We start from the raw sequence: 26,757 nt of genomic DNA on the forward strand, positions 1-26,757 counted from the left end.
TCTAGGGACGAAATGGACTGACGCTCGGTTTTGATGGCTAGGTTTCGTCTTGGAAACTGCGACAGGGTTGTTAAAATTCACTCCTCCCGTTAGATGCAGATTTGCATACTGAAAACACGGGGACGAAATCACAGGAATGTTAAACTGTTTCCTAGCTTCTTCGGCTCTTGTCTTCACGCCAGCTCTTCTCCCTCTCTTTGGATAGCCTACGGCCATCGTAAAGGGGAAAGAGTGAGTCACCTCGTTAGAAAAGAATCCGTGAAGAGATGTAACTCCGCTCCGTTGACTCTGCGAGGGTCGTGATGCTTGAGCGGTTTCAAGGATTGAGATGAAAATTACTCCAAAATGGAGCTCAAAACGGACTACATACGAACATAAAGGGCGCACATACGTTCCAGAAATCATTTATCGTGAGATGTGGCTTGTGGAGAAGACTGGAGCGGAGATTTTTGTTGAAATTGCCGAGGCGAACTCTAAACGCGTGCAGCCGTGACCGGCGCTTACATGCTTATATTGCTTACATGCTTACATCGTGGGTCCATGTATCTCGTTTGAAGAACACTTCTGTTGTGTTCCGTTTCCTTCATTTAGTAGCTGGAGCTGACGACGCTGACTGCTGTCTGCTGCTGCTTGAGAAACTGGTTGACCTTGCGCAAGCTGTGTACGGCTGAAACAAATTTCGAAAATTTTCCAGTACATGTCCGTCGGTTTTCCGTCCGTTTACTGCACTGGCTACTGCACCGTACCTTGGAGGACCATTTTCGGGACCCTGGGATGTGTGTTCCCTATTAATACGGGTCGCCTCTTCTAATAATTATAAATTCACTGCTCTTTCGCCAAAAGCCGCCCATGTTTCCAACCAAGACAGGGCAACGGAGAAGAAATAAATTAACATAACTATAATTTTGGCAGGAAATAATTTATTTTATCCGAAACTCGTTTCTGAGTGTAATGCCGAACTGCATGTTACCTTGACAAAACACCATAACGAAACGCACGCTATGAAAATGACAAATCACAACAGAAAAACTGCTATTCCCTATGTCAAAATTGAAGAATACTAGAATACAATGGCAAAATAGCAAAGTGTAACAGCCGAACACCAAGGTACAGTGACAAATCAGCACATCGTAAAAGCATAATAGTCAAATGTGATAGCATAATGTCATAACACAAGGACCAAATAGCATATTAAGGCGTCACATTGGAATAGCACAATTGCAAATCTCAATGTAATAACTGAAATTGTGAATATCACAATTAAACATTTATTTTTGACGGTAATTACACCCCATACCTATGAAGTTTTAAGCCGTAGTAAAGGCGTAAATCGTTATTCCTTGTCAGCTTTTGTGCGGCCAATTTACCGGATCAAATCTTTTGGTCGCCCCAAATTATTTGTTCTACATTAGTGGAGGGGTGAGCGCCAGGGAGAACAGGGGGCTGGAGACGGCAGGAAGCGGGAGCAGATATTGAAAATGCAACCTTTGAGAAGCCGAACCCAGCAAAGTTTTTTGTCTACCATTTAATGCCCACCCAGAAAGAGAATTTCCTATTCGTTTCTTTATTACGTCAAAGGTCATAGATGCGATGTCATAAAAACTCAACTAATTTGTCGGTCTCTTGCAAGCTGTATCAGTAGAAAATTTTCCAGCGACCAAAGTGAGTCAGGTCAAATGTCGTCAAACGGCGTAATTTCTTCCAGTCAGTTGTGTTTATATGTAAGATTTTACGCCAGTAACTAACGGCGTAATTTCTTCCAGTCGGTTGTTTCTAGACAGGTGGACTACACAAACATGCTATTTTAATTACAGTGACAGTGGTAGAAATCTATTAAAAGCAACCGAGCAAAACACCGAATGTATACACGAGGTTCATGCACAAGCGAGTGTTTTATTGGGACAACTGACATGTTTCGAAGATTTTATTTAGCTCGCACTCACGTATTTACAACAACATTTATAGTTAAATGTAATTTACTCTAAAATTGTGCCAGTCGGATAGATTGTAAATTAAAGAACAATATAGGCGACAGGCCAATTTCAGCTAAAAAAACGTCGACAGAGCTGGTATCTTGGTAAACAGCGATTTGTTTATTTAGCACTCTAGAGGGAAAAATAAAGTCAAAAACTTTACCTAAAACGGAGGTTTGCTCACTTAACAATAAAGGTAGGGTAATTATTAAGTTAAAATTGATATATTTAAATGAATCAAAACAGAAGTAGAGACCAAACACGTCGATTTTTGTCCCAAGAGTAGGAGTACAGTAGGAGTACAGCAAGAAAATGACCGAACTCCGTGAAAATGCACGCTATATATTTTGGTCTGGCGTGCTCGCTTTTGACGGGCCAAAGATAATGTTTTTACATGATAAAAACGAAGACTTGCTCGTTGAAAAGAGCTCTTGTATTTTATGTACATTCGTATTTTTTTTTTCAAGACAAGAAGACTTATAATTAATTTCGGCATTATTTTTCGATTCCATCAATAGAGTTGTCTCGACAAATAAATACCGTTCGGGATATTCACTCGAAAGTATTGTAATCTTTGTGTACTATATCGTCTACTGGAGAACCGAGTCATTAAAGAAAAAAGAGTGAAAAAGATAATGCTAGATTCTTGATGCCTTTCGCCGGGAGTGGTGTGCTCGATGAAAAGTAACTGGTCGTAACATCTATATCAACGTAACAGCAGTTCTATCTGGAAATACCTTTGTTGCTTGATTCTGATGGTTAAAGCGAACGATGTTCATATCTCAAGACGGCTTTGTTGAGAATTTCGAAAACTAATGTTGTAACTAAGGCTTCATGTTCCTCTTAGCTACATGAAATATTCAGGAAAGATTGATTCGTTAAAAATATTACTCTTCCATGATCTTTCTGACACTTATTACCACATAGAGCAACGGGTAAAATATAGATTTCAGCTCTCTTCGTTCGACCTGACTCTGCGTTGAATCGATGCACGGTGTACATATATGCTGTGCAACGTCACGTTATTGTCTAGTTTTTCAGGAAATTGCTTTCTTTTAAAGATGCATCTTGCGGCATTTCTTTGTTCTTATGGATACTTATCACCGAAAGACTTGTGAATTGTGAAATTAACCAATATAGCTGACTTAGTAAAGAGACTAGAAGAAGTGTTTGTGAAACTCGGAGACAGTTACAACACAGTAGGCCTGGACGCGAGTCAAATCTCTCCCCAAAGACCAGCCCCTAGTCGAACATACTAGACCAAGAATGACACTCAGCCACCCGTGGAAAGAAAACGAGTAGTGGAAATCCCGCGCCTATAAAGTGTCTATAAGTCTTCGGTAGAACTTCTATGGATCGAATATATTTCGATAAGCTTAAACACAACTACCTGGCTTTCGCACTGCAGAGTATCGAAAAATTATCGCTATCTACGGAGTAAATATCAACACACAACATAAAATCGTTGCATGATATAATATACTTAAAAGATTATAAAGAAAAAAAAATAACTAAAACTTTAGAGCAAGCCCTGCTGTATCGCCATATATCCAGCTTTTCTTTGACATCTGCAACCATTTTGATGCCTTCTAGTAGTTAGACTCCTGTTTTTACGCCAGTTTGGATGGAATACATCGATAAATAAGTAAATTTCCAACTGCAGGTCATATAGTTATTTAAGAATCGTGAGCGGCATTCGTGCTCTTGCAATTTCTAATTAAGTGTCAACATCCATGTATCCGTACTCTGGGACCAGCGTTAAACATGACCGAGCGCTGAGGTTTATAACTCGGGATCACTTAATTTTAAATTCAGTTTTACGACAAGATTGCTCCGTTTTAGGTGTTTTAAAGTCAAATACCTTTAGAAAGCCTCGACTAGAGATCCTCAAACTATTCGCCAAGAAGGGAAAAACTTGCTATTTTCTTGGTTCAAGAAAATTGTACCGACAAACTAAATGCATTTTTCTTTACATATTTCTGAGAATCCTATGTACATGATAAGTAAAAAAAAACCCTTCACATGTAAATGCGTACTCAAGATCTATAACAATTCTTTTCGCTGTCCGCCATTTCAACTTTCACTTGATAATTTTTTCCAAGTTTAAGTGTTTTAAACACTTTTGTAAATTTAACGACGACTTCAAGGCAATAAATTTTGTGAAAGGAAAATAGTGTAACGCGAGTAAACAAAATAAGTTAAAAAGAAACATTTTCTTTGGTCCAATGTTGTACACTCTTCTCATCCACTCAATATTCCTGCCACCCCTCACAGATTTTGAAAATATTTTCCCCCAAAAGGCTTGGAAAAAGGACACAATGGAAGCAACCCTAGTTTGAGCGCTCAAAAATAATGGATATCAGCAGTGAGAAAAACTTTTACCCTTTGCCTGGTTTTGTTTCCTCTCACAAATTATTATCAGAATTGTTATTTTATGATCGCTAACAAATTTCTGGGTTCAGTTGGTTTAGTTCAAATATACCTCATCGAGCGCGACTATGATTTAGGAAGTTTCTTGTTCTGTTTAGACATATTCCCGTATGGAATATCATTTTTCAAGAAACGAAGTTTCCTCACAGGTCTCATATTGCCCGTATTCCTATATCCACTATATTAGAAATATAACCAGCAGTAGTTAAATTCAATTACGGTTATAGGGATCTGGATATCTCTATAAAAACTTTTCAAATCCGCAGGAGCTAGTGAGTCATCCACCACGGTGATATATTGAGGTGTTTACCAATGGTATTTGTTACTCCATTGGGCTTGAGGTAAGATGATTCAGAGACGCTCGAATGTTGGGTATTTATTTAGGAATAACTAGTCAATTGGATTGGTACTCCTGGCCTCTCAATAATTTTTTTCAGATTAACATTTGTAAATTTAGGGTATACCGCAATATTTTTTCATAGACTCTTGAGGAGAAATTAAGAGTGCGTGACACATTTTTAAATTCTCAATTTCAGTTGTTGCACTTCAAGTGTTTTGACTTGCTCATTCAAAATTGGCTCTCACTTTTTGACCAGGATACATGTGTCACAAAGCTGATTGTTTTTTGTTCTTGTTTTGTTCTTATTTTTTTTTTCTTTTTTCATCCCTTTGTGCAAAGGAGAGTGATCAGAGGAAAACATATATCTGAACACTGAACTGCATAGAATATTCTTTACTTGATAACTAGACTGGTGAAGAATGAGGGGGAAATCGAAGGTGAACATTCAATACTACAATGATTCCTTTAATAAATTTCCTTACACATTTTTCTTTGATAATCTAATTGGCGAACGAATTTTCCTAAGCCAATAGACGTTTCAAAGAAATTTTTTTCTAGTCCAGGTGTTAATGCAGATTTATTAAGATATTGTTCATAACCGTTTATCATCCAGTTTTAAGACCAGTTCCTATTTAACTTCCACCGAGGCGTTAAGGATACTTTCATGAGCGTGAAAGTGTGAGTTTATTCTCAGGCTAATAAAACAGCTTCGCTGTCATCAAATTGGATACCTATCGAATTTGGTTACACATTTGGTCATGAATGAAGTGACATTAACTGTGTTCAAATTTGTCAGTGTCTCGCGAACTGTAGCAGGCAAAATTCCTCAGCACACAAAGCGAGTCGGGTCAAATGACTTTAAAGCTCCATAGATCAGTCTCAGAATCGCATAATTGAATACAATATCGCATTCTGATTGGTCAACGAAACGAAGTATTTAGCGTGGAATTGCGAGTTGAAAACGAGGCTAAGTGCTATTGTTTTGCATCTGCGTAAACATAACACACATCGTCAAATTGTTACAAAGTTTTCTACAATGTCATTTTAAGGTTTTTTTTTAAAAACCATTGTCAACTTTTGAAGAGCCAAAAACAAAAAGAAGCGTTTTTGAAAGTGAGTCAGAGGTTCTTCCCTGTTTCGAAATGAACTACAAATTCTTAGAGAGGCATAAAAGCTGGAAAATCCTGTGAACACGGTCCAGAAAATGGCATGCAAATGTTCAACCAAACCAGACGGAAGAAGTGCCAGGGTCGATTGTCATATATACAGAAGAAGAAATAAATACCTTTCATCGCGATGTTAAACTTTCAGTGCTTGTGCTTGGACATTTTATTTCTTTTAGTTTTGCCTCCAAAAGAGGTAAAAGGTGTAAATTATTTTCCTTCTCGAGCAAATGATTCAAAAAATTTGAAAAAAGATTTTAAAGATAAACGGCTTTAAACTCAGTGAAATACATCTATTATACTTGATATAGTGTGAGGCTTGTTTAAAAGTTTGAAAACAAATGTAAAAACAAGTACAGGGAAAACTAAAGTCGTCGAAGATTCAAATGTGTACGACTGACCTTGTTTCCTATTCGCTAACGCTATGAAAGTTCCAACAGTTGAATTTGAAATGGCTTTCTGGGGCGCGCGCCCAGGATAAAAACAAACAAGATTATAACTGTTTTTTTTCTTATTTTCTTTCTATTATGCGATTCAAAGAAAATTCATTACCTGACGAGGGAATTTCGCGCTAAATTACACTTGAAAACCGATATCGGTTTTCAAGTGCAATTTCACGCGGAATTTCCTCGTCAGGTAATGAATTGTCCCATAGTATTTTTTGATGTGGCAATAAAAATTCAGTCCATAAAAGACCTCGTTTATGCAAATGCCTTTTGCTAGAAAATCAGATGATAACAGCCGCATGATACCGGTCTACAAATGTATGTAACACTGTCTGCAGCCAGCCGTAAACTTGTGCCTTACTGATAGCACTAGAGGTGGGGAAACTAGATCACGAACAAGTCCATTTTCATTCGTATTTATTAACCTAGATTTTCCTGCAGAAAACGCAGGAAATGGCATTTCCGAGACCCTTCATGTAAACATTTTCTGCCCCCAGACCCCTTAGTTTAGATGGTCTTTAGCGCTCGAAATTATCTTCTCGTGCTTTCACCTTAAAAATCTCACGCTTCAACTTCTCGAAGAAATCGGAATCATTTTACAAAGTGATTACTCGGCGAACAATAACGTGCAATAATACCCACCAGCGCTACGCTTAAAAATACAAACTTATCAACAATTTATCGGCGGTGTCACGGTATCGGCGTAATTCATAATTTCGTTCGTCGCTACATACGTGCATTGCATGAAGCAACAAGGTTTGTCGGAAGTAATGTATTAGTACGACCCTTAGAAAGCCAATATCATAATGACAACGAGACTTTTTAATATCATAATTCCCCCCGCGGTGGATATTTGATTAGATAAACTAAAAGCAAGGAATTAGACAGGAATACCGAACGTTACGTTTGGCTTTTCGATTTCATTTCGAAATGGCGTGATACTTTTTGCCGCAGCTTTCAAGTTAAACCCAGGTTTTTGATGCTTCGTGTCAACCTAAAGACGGGTGTTGAAGAGACTAAATGAACACAATTGTTATTAATTTGGAACACGTTATCACCTACTAGTCTTTGTTGGTGATTGTCGGTTTGCTTAGTTTAGTTTTTGCGTCTTCTTGACTTTGTCACCTTTGTCACCTTCACCAATAAAGTATTGGTAGCATTGTCAGAGTGCCCAATGCGCCATGTCATAACATAACTTAGATACAACGCGCGCTCTGATTAATCAAAAATCTACTGTAATTTCCATGTAAAATCAAATAAATCTGAAATATCTTTCCGTCCTGCTGTCAAATGGTGCTACCACTGGCGAATTCCTAAAGTTTAATTTGCTAAAAGCTTTTGGTTTGAAAGAAACGAGGAGAACACTTTGAACACCAAAAACAACCACAAAAATTTAACTTTTTTAACAATATTAATGTCACTAATTGCTCTGTTTTAGGGATTTTAAAGTGAAAGACCTTCAGAAACTCCCCACTAAAGCTCCCCAAGCCACTCGCCAAGCTCAGGAAAAACTTGATATGTTCTTGCTCAAGAAAATTGCACCGGAACACTAAATGCATTTTCCCAGTTGTTTGAAGCCCCATTAGCGCTAACTTGTGGTTACATTTTAACCCGGATTTCTTTATTTCTTCATTCTAAAGCCTTTTTGGGATAATTTTCTATATCGCTTTTAGAGTATCCAGTCATCACATTCTTGACAAAAAGAGTTCGATTGAACTTTTTTTTTAGGCTTTCAGATCTGAAATCAGTTTCAAACTAATCATGGCTTATCTTAACCCTGCTTTGAACAACCTCGCCCAGTAGATTAAGGAAAATGGTCTTAGTTAACAGTCAAAGTTGGTTATTGCTCCTGCAAACTTTCTGTGGCCAGTCTCTTCGTCGGTTATAACCCAAGCCCTAATTAAGATGTTGCTACATATGTGTTGAATAGGCGCAGTTTGAAATGCGAATTTATGAAGCTGTTAATTAATCAATGGAAAGAGGAAACGAATTTAGCTTACAGCCACCCCGGGTGAGAGTTGTTACCGTGTTGAATACCCTTGGTTTTCAAAACGGCTAATGACGAATACTAATATTTATTATCGACATATCATGAAGTCACTGCCCTTTTAAATTGAAATGCACACAACATAATTTGTTAATCTGAGCTTACAGCCAAGCCAGGTGAGTATTGTTGCTGAAAATGTCTCGTGACAAGTCGTTCAGCTAGTTGTTACTCAAGCCCCTGTTTACAATTTCTTTTTCTTTGTGGATATCGATCACGGAACGAATTTTTCGAAACCAATGCTTGTCTCAAAGGACACTTCTAAGTCCAAGTGTTAATGCCGCTTTATTAGGATGTAACCCATAAGATGCGACAGCACCCACGCATCAAAATGCCTACTTTCCAGGTTGGATTCCATGCGTTCCCCTTACACCAATATTAAGAAAGACTCCAAACTTACAGTTTTTCCAGCTTGGTATTGTTACTGAAAACTTCCGATGGTAAATTCCTCAGCTGGTTGTTGTTCAACTGCCTATCAAAAAAGAAGTTGAAATATTTTTAATTGTAAGGTATACTACAACAAAGTTCAGAGAATAATAGGCTCGAAAAAAACTTGTAACTTCTTTTCTCATACTCTGATATAAGGGCCTAAAATATACAGGTGATTAATATTACATTATATCCGGACATGGATCTTTCACAACGGAATAAAGAGGAAGTTTGTGTGATGCTTCTTTCACGTTCATTGTATGCTATTTTTTTAAGCGATTTGATTCAAACAATCTTTTTTATATATCTATATCTAAGGTTATGTAACCTTTGCACCCGAAAGTATTATAATAGTTGCAGGTATAAATAAGTTAAAAAATCAATTTTTGCTGTTTTATCTCACTGTTTTAGTATACACCAAAACAACTACTCACATCAGTATCGGTGGCTAGTGGTGGATATTTAATTCGCCGTTTTGCAGCTTGGTAAATATCTACCGCGAGCTACCTCCACCTCGCTGAATAGTTGTTAGCTATGAAGGATTTTTAAAGAGGACACTTAAACTCGAACAATTGCTACCCCTACCAGTCTGTTTCGATGTAATTTGTATTCTTTTCTTTTCTTTTTTTTCCTTTTTTTGCTATTAAAACGCATACAAAACATCCCGCATAGTATCACGGAGTACGTGCATGCATCTGAGTCAGCGGAAACCGAACAAAGAAATAAGAAATGAGATTTATAAATATCTTCGAGATCGCTCAGAAGCTTCACATCAGCTTATAATAGTTTGGGATGTATAGGCTGTCTCGGTTTCCTTAAATTTCCGGTAAATTTCCAACTGCAAGTCATTTAGTTATTTGGGAACCGTGACCGACGGTCGACCTCAATTTTATGTGTCAACATCCATGGCTCCATACTCTGTGACCAGCGTTAAGCATCACCGAACATCACCAAATAATTTGGATTGCGTAGGCTCTCTCAATATGTTAAATTATCAGAGAAATTTCCAATTCCAGTCATTCAGTGGTTTGAGAACTTTGATCGGTTGCCGATCAGGTAATCAGATTATAGAATACATTTACGTGAAACAAAACCAACTTTACAATTATCGGCAAAATATTGGTTCATTCTAAGCTTAAGTCACAAAATCCGCGAAACCTTCTGTGTGTAATATATTTTCCTTTTTTTTGTGTCGGCCTCATGCATTTTTTTAAACTTTAACGATCGTATGCTCGTTAGTTTGTTTTTAATAATCTCAACTTTTGTTTTAAAAAGGAGAATTTCGAAAACTAATGTTTTAACTAAGGCTTCATGTTCCTCTTAGCTACATGAAATATTCAGGAAAGATTGATTCGTTAAAAATATTACTCTTCCATGATCTTTCTGACACTTATTACCACATAGAGCAACGGGTAAAATATAGATTTCAGCTCTCTTCGTTCGACCTGACTCTGCGTTGAATCGATGCACGGTGTACATATATCCTGTGCAACGTCACGTTATTGTCTAGTTTTTCAGGAAATTGCTTTCTTTTAAAGATGCATCTTGTGGCATCATATCAAACTCATGGGGTACAAATAGTCTTACCACGAATATAGTGACCACGCCCACTTCAACACCCCACTCAAATCGAGTGTAATTTTCGAACACTTTACCATCGTGCGGATTCTCTACGGAAAAAGCACTCAATGTACCTCTGAAATATTAAACTACAATATTGTGGCTTTCTATGTCGCTAATTTTCTATCTTGAAGTTAAAGTTTTTCCCTCGTCATTTTAACCTTTTCTCCGAGCAGTTGCATGAAATTAACAAGGCGTTTTTGTTCAAAACACAACCGAGCGAAGCGTCCCGGGTGATATCCCTTTTACGCAAGCGCAATTTAAAAAATGTACCGCCAGAATCAAAAAGAGGAAGAAATTTCCTTTGCTTTGATATGTAAAGTGTCGAACAAAAGGCAGATTTATCCTCGTCAAATGGCCTTTCAAACCAGCTGTATCTTCCTCCTTTTGATTTTTTTCCTGTTCCGTGAGCGTGAAAGCAGTAGGAGAGGGATCGGGAAACTCAGAAATCGCTTCGAGAATTAATCTACCATTGTTTACTTACGAGATAAACAAATAAGATTTGTAAAGTTCATCGCAGTATGAAGTCTAAATAAATGCCTTTTTTAAGCTTGTTCGCTGGATTTTTCGTGAAGTTCCCTGATTAATTTTCGTTTCAGCTTACTAATATATACTATTTGAAAGCAAAGAAATTTCAGAGAAAACCATGAGTCGGTCTTTTCAATAATTGTAAACAAAGTGTTTGAGCAATCAGGTATACGAGGTATAATAATCAATAGCCATATATCAGAAGTCTTCAGAAAGAAAATATTCTGTTTTCAGAAAGCTGTCAAGAAAGCTAGTAATCGTGGCAATTAAATGCACTTCTTAGCAATTTGGAAACGGGCCCTCGGTATCGATTTAAGGTGTATTACAACGAGGTTGATGTACATCAGCTTAAAGATGAGAACAGCCAGTTGAGGGGAGAAAAAACAAAATTAGAAGAATGGTTGGTACAGGAGAGGGCAAAGCGATTGCGAGTGGATAAAAAAGCCCGAGAAGCTCTCGAGAAAGCTGAGAAGAAAGGGGCCTTCTGCAATAAAAAATTTATTCAGTTGGCCAAAAAAGTGATTACAAATAGGAAAAAAGGTAGAGGCCCAGCTAAGAAGAAGTTTCATGACTATTCTAAGCACCATCAAAAGAGAATTAAAAATCAACTGAAGGAGGAGTGCCAAACTACACTCTCCTGTCTTGGGCTGTACAATTTTGTTGCAACCAAAATTGAAGTCCTCAACACTGAGACTAATCAATATGAAACTTTCAATCTTGTTGGAGAGGGAGAGCTGCCATTTACAGAGTCTGACCCAAAGGCCCTTAATAATGATGACATTGATAACATAAATACGTGGCTCTAACTCAAAGATAAATTCATTATTTCAAATGAGGCCTGGCATGAAATTGCCATTAAGGCTAATGATCTCCCCAGTATATATTCCATCAAGTAGCGAATTAATGAGCTAAACAGTGAATGGAACTTGAAACCAACACCAGGAGATGCTGAAAGTGTTCAGTTAGGATTTGCAGAAAGCTTGCAAGAGCACATTGTTAGGCTTCAGAAGAATGGAGAAATCAACGATGGAGAAACTATTAAGATTAAGCTTAGTGGTGATGGTACAAATATTGGAAAGGGGCTTACAGTTGTCAACTTCACTTTTACTATTCTCCATGAAAAGGATGTGGCAATGGGTGAGAAGGGAAATTATATACTTGCTGTTATAAAAACTAAAGAGACATATGATAATCTGAGAGACAGCGTAGCAGACCTTCGAATGGAAATGTCAAACTTAAAGGAGATAAGTGCAAATAGTTGCACCGATAAAATTGAATACTTTTTAGGTGGAGATTTGAAATTTTTAGCTCTGGTATGTGGTTTAGGCAGGGCAAATGAGGATTATGCTTGTGTGTGGTGCAAGTGTCCCAGGGAGCAACGGTGAGATACAAGCAAAACATGGTCAATTAATGACCCCAAATTTGGTGCTAGAACTGTCGCCGAAATAGCAAGGTTTTCCACTGGAAAGAAATTAAACTGTGAGGCACAACCATTATTTGATTTTATACCTATGGACCATGTCATCATAGATATATTACATTTTTTTTGACGATTTCAGATGTTTTGATTGACTTGTTCATAAGAGAGCTGAGAAGAAGTGATGCTATTGAGAAAAAAAAACCTCTGACGGATTCCCAAGAGAAAAATATGAACACATGGCATGTTATGAAGAATTTATCAAAAGTATGGGAATCATTTTTAATTTTAGAATCAACAAAGAGAGCAAAAAGCTGGAATATAGAGATCTTACTGGACCAGAAAAGTTGAAACTCTTTCAGAATATAAACATTTCGACCTATGCTTGTCCCTCATTGCAGTCAAAACAAAGACATAAAAGTGATCTGGGCTAAATTTATGGACATAATTGGTGATTTGAAGCTAGATTTTACATCTGAAGAGGGTATTCTTTAACTGCAAAGAAATATCAAATCATGGTTTGAGCACTTTCTCAAAGTTTACCAAGCAAAAGATGTCACATTCTACATGCATGCACTATATAATCATGTCCCTGAGTTCCTGTCACTTTATCAGAACATAGCATATTACACACAGCAAGGCTTGGAAAAATACCAAAATACAGCTTCTAAAGATTTCTTCAGATCCACAAATCACAAAGGGGTTGATGCCCTCAAACAACTGTTTCTGAAGAAAAACAGGATTCAGTTCCTGGAGGCAGCAGGTTATGAAAGGGTTAAGAACACCTACAACGATGAGCTTGTATTCAATGATTGGACTTCTTTGTCCCAACCAGTACTTAATAGTTCCTGGAATTACATAGGCAAAATCTTCAGCTACATTTAAAATTCTTTCATCCTACTTCAGCCCCAGATATGAATCAAGCACCCTATTTGACTCCAATTGGTAAACCATCTTCCCTCTTTGAAGAACGCCGGGCAAAACATTCCCAAGACCTTCCATGAAAACATCTTGGTCAACATTAAGGTCTATGTTTATATCAGGGTCCTCTCGCCGTCCAGACCAAAGCTTTTTCTTTATTTCACGAGTAAGTTGGCCATGGAACGATTTTCTATCCTCTAGAGAATTTTCCGAGGGAATGAACAGCTTTTCGCTGCGAACAAACGGAAAATATCAAGATCCTCTATCGGCCCTGAAGGGTGTCCATTCATCGAAGCATGTGCTATAGCCAACGTAATGAATTTTCAACCTCTCTTGTCGATTTTGTCAACCTCCCTGATCTCAATATTATACAGTTTTGTATCTTTCTATCGTGGATTCGCCTTTCTGTGTTAAGTATTTATTGCAAATCGCTTTTCTTTTTTTATTTCCCTCTTTGGTCTGTCCGCCATTTTGAAAATTCGCAACAGAGAGCATGCGCATTACGTAGGGTTAGTGGTCGCGTACACCTGGAACCGAGAAAAACAAATGTTCGTCGCGCTGGGGAAAGAGTTTGATATGTCTCTGTTCTTATGGATACTTATTACTGAAAGACTTGTGAATTGTGAAATTAACCAGTGTAGCTGACTTAGTAAAGAGATTACCCAAGAAAAAAGAGATGGTGTGAAGGAAAACGATCTCAGCATTTCCTTCTTAACATTGTGCTTTTCATTGATAATGTAATGTAGAAAATACGCATTTAAGCTTCCTTTCTCTTTTTTCTCTGAGAAATACTGGCAAGGATGGTCAATCTGGTAAAAAAGCTGTCAATGATGTAAGAACGAAAACTGTGATGCAGAGTACAATTGACGACTACACTCGCCGTGTGAAACTCAGGTACACGTGGCCCAAGCTCTCTATTAGACATAAGCTTCTTACGGGTGTTTAGGCTCTCCTCTGTAACTCTCCAGAGAGAATTTTAAATGACCAGCCTTTTTTAAAGTCCTGCGAACCCGCGGTACGAAGTTCTTGTGAAACCCGGAGACAGTTACAACACGGTAGGCCTGGACGCGAGTCAAATCTCTACCAAAGACCAGCCCCTAGTCGAACATACTAGACCAAGAATGACACTCAGCCACCCGTGGAAAGAAAAAGAGTAGTGGAAATCCCGCGCTTATAAAGTGTCTATAAGTCTTCGGTAGAACTTCTATGGATCGAATATATTTCGATAAACTTGAAGACAACTACCTGGCTGTCGCGCTGCAGAGTATCGAAAATTATCGCTATCTACGGAGTAAATATCAACACACAACATAAAATCGCTGCATGATATAATATACTTAGAAGATTATAAAGGAAAAAGATAATTAAAACTTTAGAGCAAGCCCTGCTGTATCGCCATATATCTAGCTTTTCTTTGACATCTGCAACCATTTTGATGCCTTCTAGTAATTAGACTCCTGTTTTTACGCCAGTTTGGATGGAATACATCGATAAATCAGTAAACTTCCAACTGCAGGTCATATAGTTATTTAAGAATCGTGACCGGCATTCTTGCTCTTGCAATTTCTAATTAAGTGTCAACATCCATGGATCCGTACTCTGAGACCTGCGTTAAACGTGACCGAGCGCTGAGGTTTATAACTCGGGATCACTCAATTTTAAAATCAGTTTTACGACAAGATTGCTCCGTTTTAGGTGTTTTAAAGTCAAATACCTTTAGAAAGCCTCGACTAGAGCTCCTCAAACTACTCGCCAAGAAGGGAAAAACTTGCTATGTTCTTGGTTCAAGAAAATTGTACCGACAAACTAAATGCATTTTCCTTTACATATTTCTGAGAATCCTATGTACATGATAAGTAAAAAAAAACCCTTCACATGTAAATGCGTACTCAAGATCTATAACAATTCTTTTTGCCGTCCGCGATTCATCTTTCACTTGATAATTTTTTCCAAGTTTAAGTGTTTTAAACACTTTTGTAAATTTAACGACGACTTCAAGGCAATAAATTTTGTGAAAGGAAAATAGCGTAACGCGAGTAAACAAAATAAGTTAAAAAGAAACAATTTCTTTGGTCCAATGTTGTACACTCTTCTCATCCACTCAATATTCCTGCCACCCCTCACAGATTTTGAAAATATTTTCCCCCAAAAGGCTTGGAAAAAGGACACAATGGAAGCAACCCTAGTTTGAGCGCTCAAAAGTAATGGATATCAGCAGTGAGAAAAACTTTTACCCTTTGCCTGGTTTTGTTTCCTCTCACAAATTATTATCAGAATTGTTATTTTATGATCGCTAACAAATTTCTGGGTTCAGTTGGTTTAGTTCAAATATACCTCATCGAGCGCGACTATGATTTAGGAAGTTTCTTGTTCTGTTTAGACATATTCCCGCATGGAATATCATTTTTCAAGAAACGAAGTTTCCTCACAGTTCTCTTATTTTGCCCGTATTCCTATATCTACTTTATTAGAAATATAACCAGCAGTAGTTAAATTCAATTACGGTTATAGGGACCTGGATATCTCTATAAAAACTTTTCAAATCCGCAGGAGCTAGTGAGTCATCCACCACCGTGATATATTGAGGTGTTTACCAGTGGTATTTTGTTACTCCACTGAGCTTGAGGTAAGATGATTCAGAGACGCTCGAATGTTGGGTATTTATTTAGGAATAACTGGTCAATTGGATTGGTACTCCCTCCTGGCCTCTCAATAATTTTTTTCAGATTAACATTTGTAAATTTAGGGTATACCGCAATATTTTTTCATAGACGCTTGAAGAGAAATTAAGTGTGCGTGACACAGTTTTAAAGTCTCAATGTCAGTTGTTGCACTTCAAGTGTTTTGACTTGCTCATTCAAAATTGGCTCTCACTTTTTGACCAGGCTACATGTCTCACAGAGCTGATTGTTTTTTGTTCTTGTTTTGTTCTTTTTTTTTTTTCTTCTTTTTTCTTCATCCCTTTGTGCAAAGGAGAGAGATCAGAGGAAAACACAGATCTGAACACTGAACTGCATAGAATATTCTTGACTTGATTACTAAACTGGTTAAGAATGAGGGGGAAATCGAAGGTGAACATTCAATACTACAATGATTCCTTTAATAAATTTCCTTACACATTTTTCTTTGATAATCTATTTAGCGAACGAATTTTCCTAAGCCAATAGACGTTTCAAAGAAATTTTTTTCTAGTCCAGGTGTTAATGCAGCTTTATTAAGATATTGTTCATAACCGTTTATCATCCAGTTTTAAGACCAGTTCCTATTTAACTTCCACCGAGGCGTTAAGGATACTTTCATGAGCGAGAAAATGTAAGTTTATTCCCAGGCTAATAAAACAGCTTCGTTATCATCAAATTGGATACCTATCGAATTTGGTTACACAATTGGTCATGAATGAAGTGACATTAACTGTGTTCAAATTTGTCAGTGTCTCGCGAACTGTAGCAGGCAAAATTCCTCAGCACACAAAGCGAGTCGGGTCAAATGACTTTAAAGCTCCATTGATCAGTATCAGAATCGCATAATTGAATGAAATATCACGCTTCAACTTCTCGAAGAAATCGGAATCATTTTACAAAGTGATTACTCGGCGAACAATAACGTGCAATAATACTCACCAGCGCTACGCTTAAGAATACAAACTTATCACCAATTTGTCGGCGGTGTGACGGTACCGGTGTAATTCGTAATTTCGTTCGTCGCTACATACGTGCATTGCATGAAGCAACAAGATTTGTTGGAAGTAATGTATTAGTACGACCCATAGAAAGCCAATATCACAATGACAACGAGACTTTTTAATATCATAATTCCCCCCGCGGTGGATATTTGATTAGATAAACTAAAAGCAGGGAATTAGACAGGAATACCGAACGTTACGTTTGGCTTCTCGATTTGATTTCGAAATGGCATGATACGTTTTGGCGCAGCTTTAAAGTTAAACCTAGGTTTTTGATGCTTCGTGTCAACCTAAAGACGGGTGTTGAAGAGACTAAATGAACACAATTGCTATTAATTTGAAACACGTTATTACCTACTAGTCTTGTTGGTGATTGTCGTTTTGCTAAGTTTAGTTTTTGCGTCTTCGTGACTTTGTCACCTTTGTTAAATAGTCATATATTGTGAGCGAGTATCTTTCACATCCCAAGAAAGTATTGGTAGCAGAGTGTCAGAGTGCCCAATGCGCCATGTCATAACATAACTTCGATACAACGCGCGCTCTGATTAATCAAAAATCTATTGTAATTTCTATGTAAAATCAAATAAATCTGAAATATCATCCCGTCCTGCTGTCAAATGGTGCTACTACTGGCGAGTTCCTAAAGTTTAATTTGCTAAAAGCTTTTGGTTTGAAAGAAACGAGGAGAACACTTTGAACGCCAAAAACAACCACAAAAATTTAACTTTTGTAACAACATCAATGTCACCGATTGCTCTGTTTTGGGGATTTTAAAGTGAAAGACCTTCAGAAACTCTCCACTAACGCTCCCCAATCCACTCGCCAAGATCAGGGAAAAACTTGATATGTTCTTGCTCAAGAAAATCGCCCTAGAAAACTAAAGGCATTTTCCTTTAGATATTTCTGAGAATCTTATCTACTTGATATATGAAAAAAAAACCCTTCCAATGTAGATGTGCACTCAAGATTTTTGGAAATTCCGTTTGCTGTCCACGATTTCAACTTTCACCTGATAGTTTTTGCCAAGTTTAGGCATTCCAAACACTTTTGTAAATTTTAACAACGACTCCATGGCAATTTTAATTCAAGCTGAGACAACTTAAGCAAATTTTGTTACAGGAAAATAGTGTACCGCGAGTAAACAAAATAGTTGGACGACGCTTGAATCAGTACACACGAAACACGGTTCGATGTTGTTGTCTTTCGATTTCTTCGCTTTCAGACATACATACATACATACATACACTTTATTGATGCTCCCTAAGTGGGCTTTTCAGCTCAATAGAATAAAAAAATACAAATATATAAATTAATTGAGAATGTAAATACAATAATATTATAATTACAAAATATATATCAATAATATAATATATCAACTTAATAAAACATTTGCAAGATGACGTCTAAAATTCCTGGGGCATTTTAAGGACTTAATGTTATCATTCAAGGAGTTCCAGAGTTTGGCTCCTCTGAAAGCAAAGGAGCGCTGCCCTGTTGACAGGCGACATAAAGGTATATCCAAAGCACCAGATGATCGAGTTTGTCTATTATGAACTTGAGAACGTGATTTAAACATATCAGCAAGACGTGATGTGGTCTAGTAATGTTATTAAATAATTAAAAGTTAAATCCTCACAATGAAAATAAACTCCACCAGTTAAAATCCTACAACTGAATTTATTTTTCAAAATAAAAACACTTCCGCATGTAATTAAAGCTGCTTTCTATGCTTGCTAACTTTAAAAGCTTTCCGTACAGACTATCATGAAGAATTCTTCACTAACACGTTATTTTTTATTAATTGTTTTCGCGTTCTCTCAACATCCAAAGTGGTTTGTATACGACGGCAAAGCAATGCTTAGCTATCCCGTAGCAACGCACGCGAGATTTGCGCTTTTAGCCGTTGCAGGGTAATAGCCATTAAAATCACCTCTTTGTGCTATATTATCTCAATGGTTTCTTATATACTACGAGTACGTTTCGGTGGTAGGGTAAAACTGGTCACTGTGTTGGTTCCAAATAAACCCTGAACTTAAGTAGTATTAATTACTGCGAGGATCGCTTTCATATTCCCGTCTGTAACCGCAGTTCAAATATATGACTTCCATATATTCACAACCGATGTAATTTTTATTCCTTTTCTTCTATTTTCTCATAGTTCTTTTCTTTTTTTCTTTTTTTGCGATTAAAACGCATACAAAACATCCCGCGTAGTATCACTGAATTTCTTACTGCGTGCATTCTGATTCAGAGAAACCAAACGCTAGAAATGAGATTTATAAATGTCTTCGAGAGAGCGCAGAAACTTCTAATCAACATGTAATAGTTCGGAATGTATGGGCTTTCTCAGTTTCCTTAAATTTTCGGTAAATTTCCAACTGCAAGTCATGTAGTTATTTAGGAACCGTGACCGGCAGTCGACCTCAATTTTGTGTCAACGTCCATGGCTCTGTATTCTGAGACCAGCGTTAAGGATCACCGAACGCTAGACATGAGATTTATAAATCGCTTTTGGATCACTTTGCGGTTCCTCGTCGACATATGATGGTTTGGATTGCGTAGGCTCTCTCAATTTGTTGAATTTTTAGAGAAATTTCAAACTTCCGTTCATTCAGTAGTTTGAGAACTTTGATCGGCTGTCGATTAGGTAACCAAAGTATACGAATATATTTATGTCAAACAAAACTAACTTTTCAGTTATGGACAGAATATGGTTTCATTCTAAGCTTGAGTCACAAAATCCCCGAACCTTCTTTTTGTAAGATATTTGCCTCCCTTTTGTACCAGCTTCATGTGTTTTTCAAGTAAGCTTTCAAGATCTTGTTCTCGTAAGTTTGTTTTATCAATCCAAATTATTGTTTTCAAAATACTCCACTTCACTAATCCCCCATTTGTATATTATCGCAGTGAATGGAGAGCTGATTTGTCCGTGAATATGGAAATTTCGGCGAGAGAAGAAATAATTTCGTTTATAAAATGTCGTCTGCGGTACATACTTGAGCACCCATTTCGAATCCTTGTTTACACATTTTTAACTACGTGACCACACAACTAAAAAGGTTTATTTCTAGGGCTGGTCATTTTATGAAGAAAAATTATCATTTAGGGAGACGAGAAGTAGCACATAGAGTAGAGGTCAAAACAAGGGAGAGGTGGATCCAAGGGTACTGTGCATCAGCATTAGAAGAAAGAGGACATATCGGTCATTTAGCGACGAAGCATTATTTGTCAGTTCAGTAGATTTGGATTTAAAGCGTCTTTTGAATAAATAAAAAAGAGAATAAACTTACAAGTCCGATAGCAAGATGTTTTTGCTGAAAATGTGTGATGGTAATCCCTTCAACTGATTGTTGTCCAACCGCCTGACAAAAAGTCATTTAAAGGCGGTATTTAGTAGGTTACACCAAATAAGGAAGGTCAGGAAGCACATAAAATGCTTGTAAACAGACTGTTAGCGTCAATAAAGCGATTCTTTTTTTAAGCTTGCGATAAGAAAACGAGCTATACTGTAGAACTAAATGACTTTGAGAGCTTTTTTATTCGAAGCATTGAAAACAACTGAACACTAAAATTCCTCTACGGAGTAAATAGCAACACAAATCGTTGCAGGATGTAATATACTTATAAGATTATAAAAGGAAAAAAAATAGAAATTAAAACTTTAGAGTAGGCCCTGCTTTATCGCCATATATCTAGCTTTTCTTTAACATCTGCAACCTTCTAGAAGTTAGACTCCTGTTTTTACGCCAGTTTGGAAGGAATACATCGATAAATCAGATATCGCATTGTGCTGTTAATCGCAACATCAATCAACCTAAGGGTTTAGAAATTCGTCATTCATTGAAAAAATAGACTATTTTAAGATTTTACAATCTCTTACTATTTTACAACCCGGTCTCCATTTCACTGAGCCGATAGTATGTCTATTGGAAGGCTATGCAGCTGGTTGTTTACTCAACCACACATCAAAAAATTGATCCAACCACGTTTAACAAGAACGGGTTATAATGCTGATAAAATATACTTCAGCTATGACCATCCAATCATCACATTCTTAAAAAAAAAATTCCATTGAATTTTGTCTTAAAACTTTCAGATCTGAAATCAGTTTCAAACTAATCATGGGTTATCTTAACCCAGCTTTGAACAACCTCGCCCAGTAGATTAAGTAAAAGGATCTTGGTTAACAATCAAAGTTGGTTACTGCTCTTGCGAACTTACTGTGGTCAATCTCATTAGGATGTTGCTACATATGAGTTAAATAGACGCAGTTTGTTATGCGAATTTATGAGGCTGTTAATTAATCAATGGAACGAGGAAACGAATCTTAGCTTACAGCCATTCCAGGTGAGAGATGTTACTGTGTTGAATACGCAATGGCTTTCAAAGCAGCTAATGAAGAATACTTATATTTATTAACGACATATCATTGTCAGTCCCTGTTAGGATATCACTGCCCTTTTAAATTGAAATGCACACAGTACAGATTTGTTTAATCTTAGCTTACAGCCAAGCCAGGTGAGTATTGTTGCTGAAAATATCTTGTGACATGTCGTTCAACTGGTTGTTACCCAAGTTCCTGTTAGAAAAAAATTGATACAACTGTGTTAAGTACATACGGTTTTCAATACTCTTGAAAGATACTTTTATAAAGAGATTAGAGACCGCTTTTATTCCAAAGTCTTTGTTTCACCTTCGCACGAATTTTCCGCTTCAAGAACCCATTTTTTTTTTATGTATTTCGTAGATCAAGTTATCAAACTAATGAGGATGAAAAAATGGTAGTAGATTCAGCTATGGACAAATAATCAACTTTCCGCAGCTAAATACGTGTATGATTGCATAGATCATGAACCAGTGATCTACAACCATTTCTTGTTCGAAATAACTTGGCGGTGAACGACATAGTGCAGAACGTAATAACTTGAAAATGTCTCAAAGGCTTTGTTACTTATTTCAATATCAATAATAACAAAAAAAGCAACTTAAGAAAAACGGCATTCAGTAGTAAACTCTTCCAGATGTACGCACCGAACAGTTTTACTCAAAATCGTCCGTTGTACACCAGAAATGGATAAATTGCATTATTGTTCCAGCCATTTCTCAGTGAGATGGCATTCATACTATTAGACCTACTTTTTCAAAGTTATCTTTGACGTTTAAGGCTATATTTGAGCAGTCATATAACACCAAAGATAGTTCTGAATATAACTAAAACAGTTAAAATATATTGGTATATATCTACGTTTTTTGAAGTTCTCATGATTTGCTTGATATTTCAGTTTCTAAGGGCTTCCTATGCATTAAGTACCAGGTATTGCGAGCAGAAACAGAAAGCGTGCTCCGCCGTTATTTTTCACATTCTACAATTTTTTTTTTCGATTCCACTTTGCCTTCACGAAGTCACGAAGTACTGCCTTATTATTTAGCTTTGTTCTTGTTTTGTGACCTGCTGACATGGACGTTAAGATATTTTTTAGTGTAGCCACGAGGTTACAGCTTTCAGTTTACAAGGTACAGTTTTCCTTTCACGTGGCTCGAGAGACTCGGGAGATTGTAGTTCGGGTTAGGAATGACCCCCGTAGCAAACCTACGTTCAAAAAATTCAATATTGAAGAATTTCCGGTCATTGACGTCGACGGCACCACGAAAAGGCTGGTGTAAGATTGATTTAGAAGTCGCTCTTACTCAGTTAAGATGAAGAATAACATTCATTCGCTTCGTAATCTGCAGTTTAGTCTGCAACTTAAATAGTACCTCAACAATTGATCTCTCGCTAATACTCACAATGCTGCTGTGGTGAGTGGAATTTTCCACGGAAACGACATCAATTCTTTTCCTGCACAGTTCACACGCAACAGGTTGTATGTTCCCTTCAACATGCGGCACTCACAAGGGCCTGGGCACTCTGAGTATTAGACAGTAAATGTTGTTCATATAGTTAAATCGCTAAAAAATGTGTAATATGTCATCACTGAGTTTGCCTTTCAAAGAGAAAACCAACTTATTTTATAGTATTGAGGAAGAAAAAGAAAGTAGCTTTCGAATGATAGTTTACAACGGAATGCACGAGATGAACTTTTAAACTTAGGCATTTAAATTTGCGAAATTTTTCAACTTTAGAGTATCATCTTTGAACTCATTACTAACATACTCTTATCATTGTCAGCATTTAGAGAAGTCAGAATTTAAGCTAAAACAAAAAAAAATTCATCAAACTATAGCAGAGGGGAGAGTTTCCTTCTGAGAGGCTGAACAACGCCAAATAATCAGAATAACTAAAAAATGGGTCTCAGGTTCATACGTGAGAAAAGATTAATGTTTCTATTGCGCGAATTAAAAAGTGGATATGATGAAATGCTGCTTACAAACGGTATGACAAAATTAATCAAGAAAAATTAGTTGAACAAAATTGAACACTAAAATTACCAAAACTAATCAAAACAAATGAACTCTTTAACTCTCATGAGTGACCAAGACAGAATTTCTCCCCACAATATCCATACAATTTCAAGCGGACAAGTGATGATAATAAAGAGAGATATCAATAAAGGGGTTATTAGTCGATCCAGTAACAAATTCTCAGAACTAAGATCATAGTAACTGTACCGCAGTTAGTAAATAGAATTACTAATGAGATCTTGGAAGTGAGATAGTTACTTGAAACAAACTTTGTGAAATAAACATCGTGCAAAAATCCTTTCTGGTCGGAGGCAGCCCATTTGGCAATTTACAAAGCGGGGCAAACCAAAAAACAAATCCAGTGAGTAGCAGGGTGGATAGCTTGAACCTAGACCACTAGATTACAAGCTTTGCAACATAACCACTCTACCAAACTTGCCTCTTTCCAAAAAGAGATTGTCATTTTGATAGATTTGATCAAAGAAAGCTTAATCTGAAAGAAGAACTGTCTAAAATATTGATAATCTATCGCAGTCTAGAAGAACGGGGCAAATTACGAGAGCGACTACACGAGGGCGGCGAACCGTGGAGGAGAGATACTAAGAATTAACAAGATGCAAATAAATTAATCAAATAGTACACATTTAAGCATCCAATTGAAAACTGATATAGTTCCATTACACTGGTGTAAGAAATAAACTCACCTTCAAAGCTGAGGCTGATTTCACTCCTTGATACGTTATTATCTCTTCGTACCTCGCAGCTGTAATTCACATTCTTTTCTGCAGCTACAAGCTGATATCTTACACTGGTACTATTTTGAACAACAACACCATTTTTTCTCCATACAATGTATGGAGCTGGCGCACCTTCCACCGGGCACCACAGGTCGGAGGTTCTGTTCGAAAATACAGTCTGTGTCTTGGGTACTTGGATCATGGTGGGTGTGGCTACATTAGGCAATTGATAAAAAAAAAACACACATATTGTGTATCATACAGAACAAGCAAACCGCAGGCATAATATGTGAAGTAAATACATTGTGTATGGACAACCGTTTTTACCCCAAAGTCACGGAGGACTTCTGTCGGTCTCGTTCTTAGTCTGTTTCTCTTTGTTTCTATCTGTGGCTGTTCGTCTGTCTGGTTGTATACCTGATAAAAAGCTACTTAATAAGGGGATAAATACTGCTATATGTGGAATAAAACGTAATAGTAATGTAAGCCGACGTTATATCTCCTGAATAAAAAATTGTTGTCATGAAATTACAGTTGAATAACTCTAACCAAGTGCCTTAACAGTGATTAACTTAGCAAGAAATATCTTGCCTGTTTGATTGAAGGATTTTTCCGAATATTCTGCACTCAAATAAATGCTGTAGTCATGGAAAAAGCCCAACCACAAATACCGTCCACTGGATCGCACTACAGTAGTTTTGTGATAGACACAGAATACACCAAGAACGTTGGCTGACCGATCATTGCCGTCACGAATCTCAAGATAGTTATCCTGTAGACATGGTCGAGGATTGAATCCGTAGCTGCGAATGGTAAACTTTAGTTCCACGTAGTGTCCTTTTGGAGCTGAGAGAACATGTGTACTATCAAACCGAGGAACTCTCTTCCATCCTTTTACTTGTTGAGGATATTTCAACAAAACTGCAGCAAATGCAACAAGTTAATTACTTTGCTTATAAAAAGGAAAGTTTGATAGATATCGTAGGTGAAGGCTTAATGGTATATAGCAAGAGAAAGAAAAAGTCTGCAGGTTTACATAACAAGGGCCGCCATTTTAGACCTCAGCTGATCTCTGTCTTACAAGTGTCACTGGTCCACTAATCAGATATCAGATCAATAAACTTCAAAACATCTATCGCACGACTGCAAAATAAATTCTCATTCAGATCTTGAGTTCAACGGGCTTGAGCTAGCTATTACAAAACTGAGTCTTCCATTCTAACCAAAAACTTACTAATGCTTTACATTTGCAGTTACTTTCACTGAGAAAAGTGTTTCAGAAGATAAAGGAAAGTGGTTTATTAATGCATTAGAGGAATAACTTTTTGACTTCATCTTATTCTAGCACTTTACTTTGAAGTTGATTGTACAAGGTGAATGCAGTGGCAATGTCTTTGACGGGTTCAGTCTCGAGCTCAAAGTAGGACTAGGCAAACGTTTCGGACCACTTTCTCTCACCACCGAACAAGCATGCACCACATGTTGCATGCCTAGAAGCAGTTTGACATTACACGCGGGTATGAGAAGTTTTCATCCCACGTGATTATTACATTAAATTTAAGCACTGGCATATATTGCAGTTCAAGAAAGCCTGACATAACAATTGCCAACAGATCCTCATGCCCACCTTGCAGTTTTTCTTGTCGCTCTATCCATCCATTCAACCTTGCACTCTCCTCCCTTCCTCTCCTCTTTTCCTCCCTTTACTCGCCCTTTCCCGGGCCTCCCCAAGCATTCTTCCCTTCCTCCCCTCCCACATTACCCACGAAGGGCTCCCATTCCCTCCCACATGTCAACAAATGCAAATATTTATCATTTTAGTAAACACTTTCGACAACAGTTGTGAACAACTGAAGGGCTTACCGAAAAGGAGGATGAAACTCCACTTAGCCACTGAGGGTACCATCATGACGTGTTTCAGTTTGTTTTCTGCAGAAGAAAAGTTAATGTCTCAATTTGTTTCTTTCATCAAAAGTGGTTAGTAAATTAAATCTTTTCGAAGCAGCTCGATGTTTTATACACAAGTTTCTGGAGTGAACTCTTCAGGTTTTAATGAATTTGTCTCCATCGGCTACAGAACAAACGTATCCTTCGAAGTGAAACAGAAAAAACCTCAGACTTTCTTGACACTTGCTGGAAAGTTGAATTTAAAAAAAGATAGTCATTGTTTAACTCTGCTGAAAATTAAGATGTTGTTTTGCCATTGCTCATCAACAATACTTTTCATAACCTGCATTAAACAATCGAAAGAAAAAACTCCTTTTTGTCCTAGAACATTCCCCTTTGTAATTTAGAATAATTAAAAGAAGATTGCGTTAGTTGCATTATGACTCATGAGAAAAAAATTACTTCAAAACTAATAAATACAGCGACCCAGGAGCTTTACCCATTGTTCAGTCATACATAGCTAAAAATTCACGTACTCTAAAAGTGGCAATGTATGTTAAGACCTGGTAAAAGGAGAGGAGTAACTTTGTCGTCTTGTCTGGTAGCTGCTATTCATACTTCGTAGAACATTTGAATATTGCGATAAAAATTTTGGTTTATTCTCAAATCATAAACCTGATATTCAACTTTACATTAAACTTTTAGATAGGTTTAACTCCCGTAAAATTTCAATTCGTT

At 37.2% G+C, this 26,757-nt stretch overlaps 1 protein-coding gene and 1 long non-coding RNA gene across 3 annotated transcripts in view; both read right to left on the bottom strand.

Annotated features, from left to right (window-relative positions):
- LOC113669918 (uncharacterized) overlaps nt 1–26,757 on the bottom strand; it is a 257,015-nt gene that overhangs the window by 31,905 nt on the left and 198,353 nt on the right. The window lies entirely within an intron of this gene.
- On the bottom strand, nt 8,793–26,058 carry LOC149052274 (uncharacterized). The gene is made up of 6 exons (XM_089191541.1): nt 25,996–26,058; nt 24,724–25,053; nt 24,100–24,345; nt 22,781–22,901; nt 21,501–21,572; nt 8,793–8,868 (listed from the first exon to the last, which is right to left on the bottom strand). The coding sequence occupies exons 1-6, from the start codon at nt 26,039–26,041 to the stop codon at nt 8,793–8,795; spliced, it is 891 nt and encodes a 296-aa protein (XP_089047667.1). The 5' UTR covers nt 26,042–26,058.

This window comes from Pocillopora damicornis, chromosome 1, assembly GCF_964200805.1.
Source record: "Pocillopora damicornis chromosome 1, jaPocDami1.2, whole genome shotgun sequence".
NCBI classification, from domain to species: domain Eukaryota; kingdom Metazoa; phylum Cnidaria; class Anthozoa; order Scleractinia; family Pocilloporidae; genus Pocillopora; species Pocillopora damicornis.

What these genes read in the sequence shown, in the direction of transcription:
- LOC149052274 (XM_089191541.1), bottom strand. Translation starts at nt 26,041, where the DNA reads ATGATGGTACCCTCAGTGGCTAAGTGGAGTTTCATCCTCCTTTTCG. An exon ending in GAGTTTCATCCTCCTTTTCG is followed by an intron (nt 25,054 to 25,995) that starts GTAAGCCCTTCA and finishes CATTTGCTGCAG; the next exon opens with TTTTGTTGAAATATCCTCAA. An exon ending in AAAATCCTTCAATCAAACAG is followed by an intron (nt 24,346 to 24,723) that starts GCAAGATATTTC and finishes TGCCTAATGTAG; the next exon opens with CCACACCCACCATGATCCAA.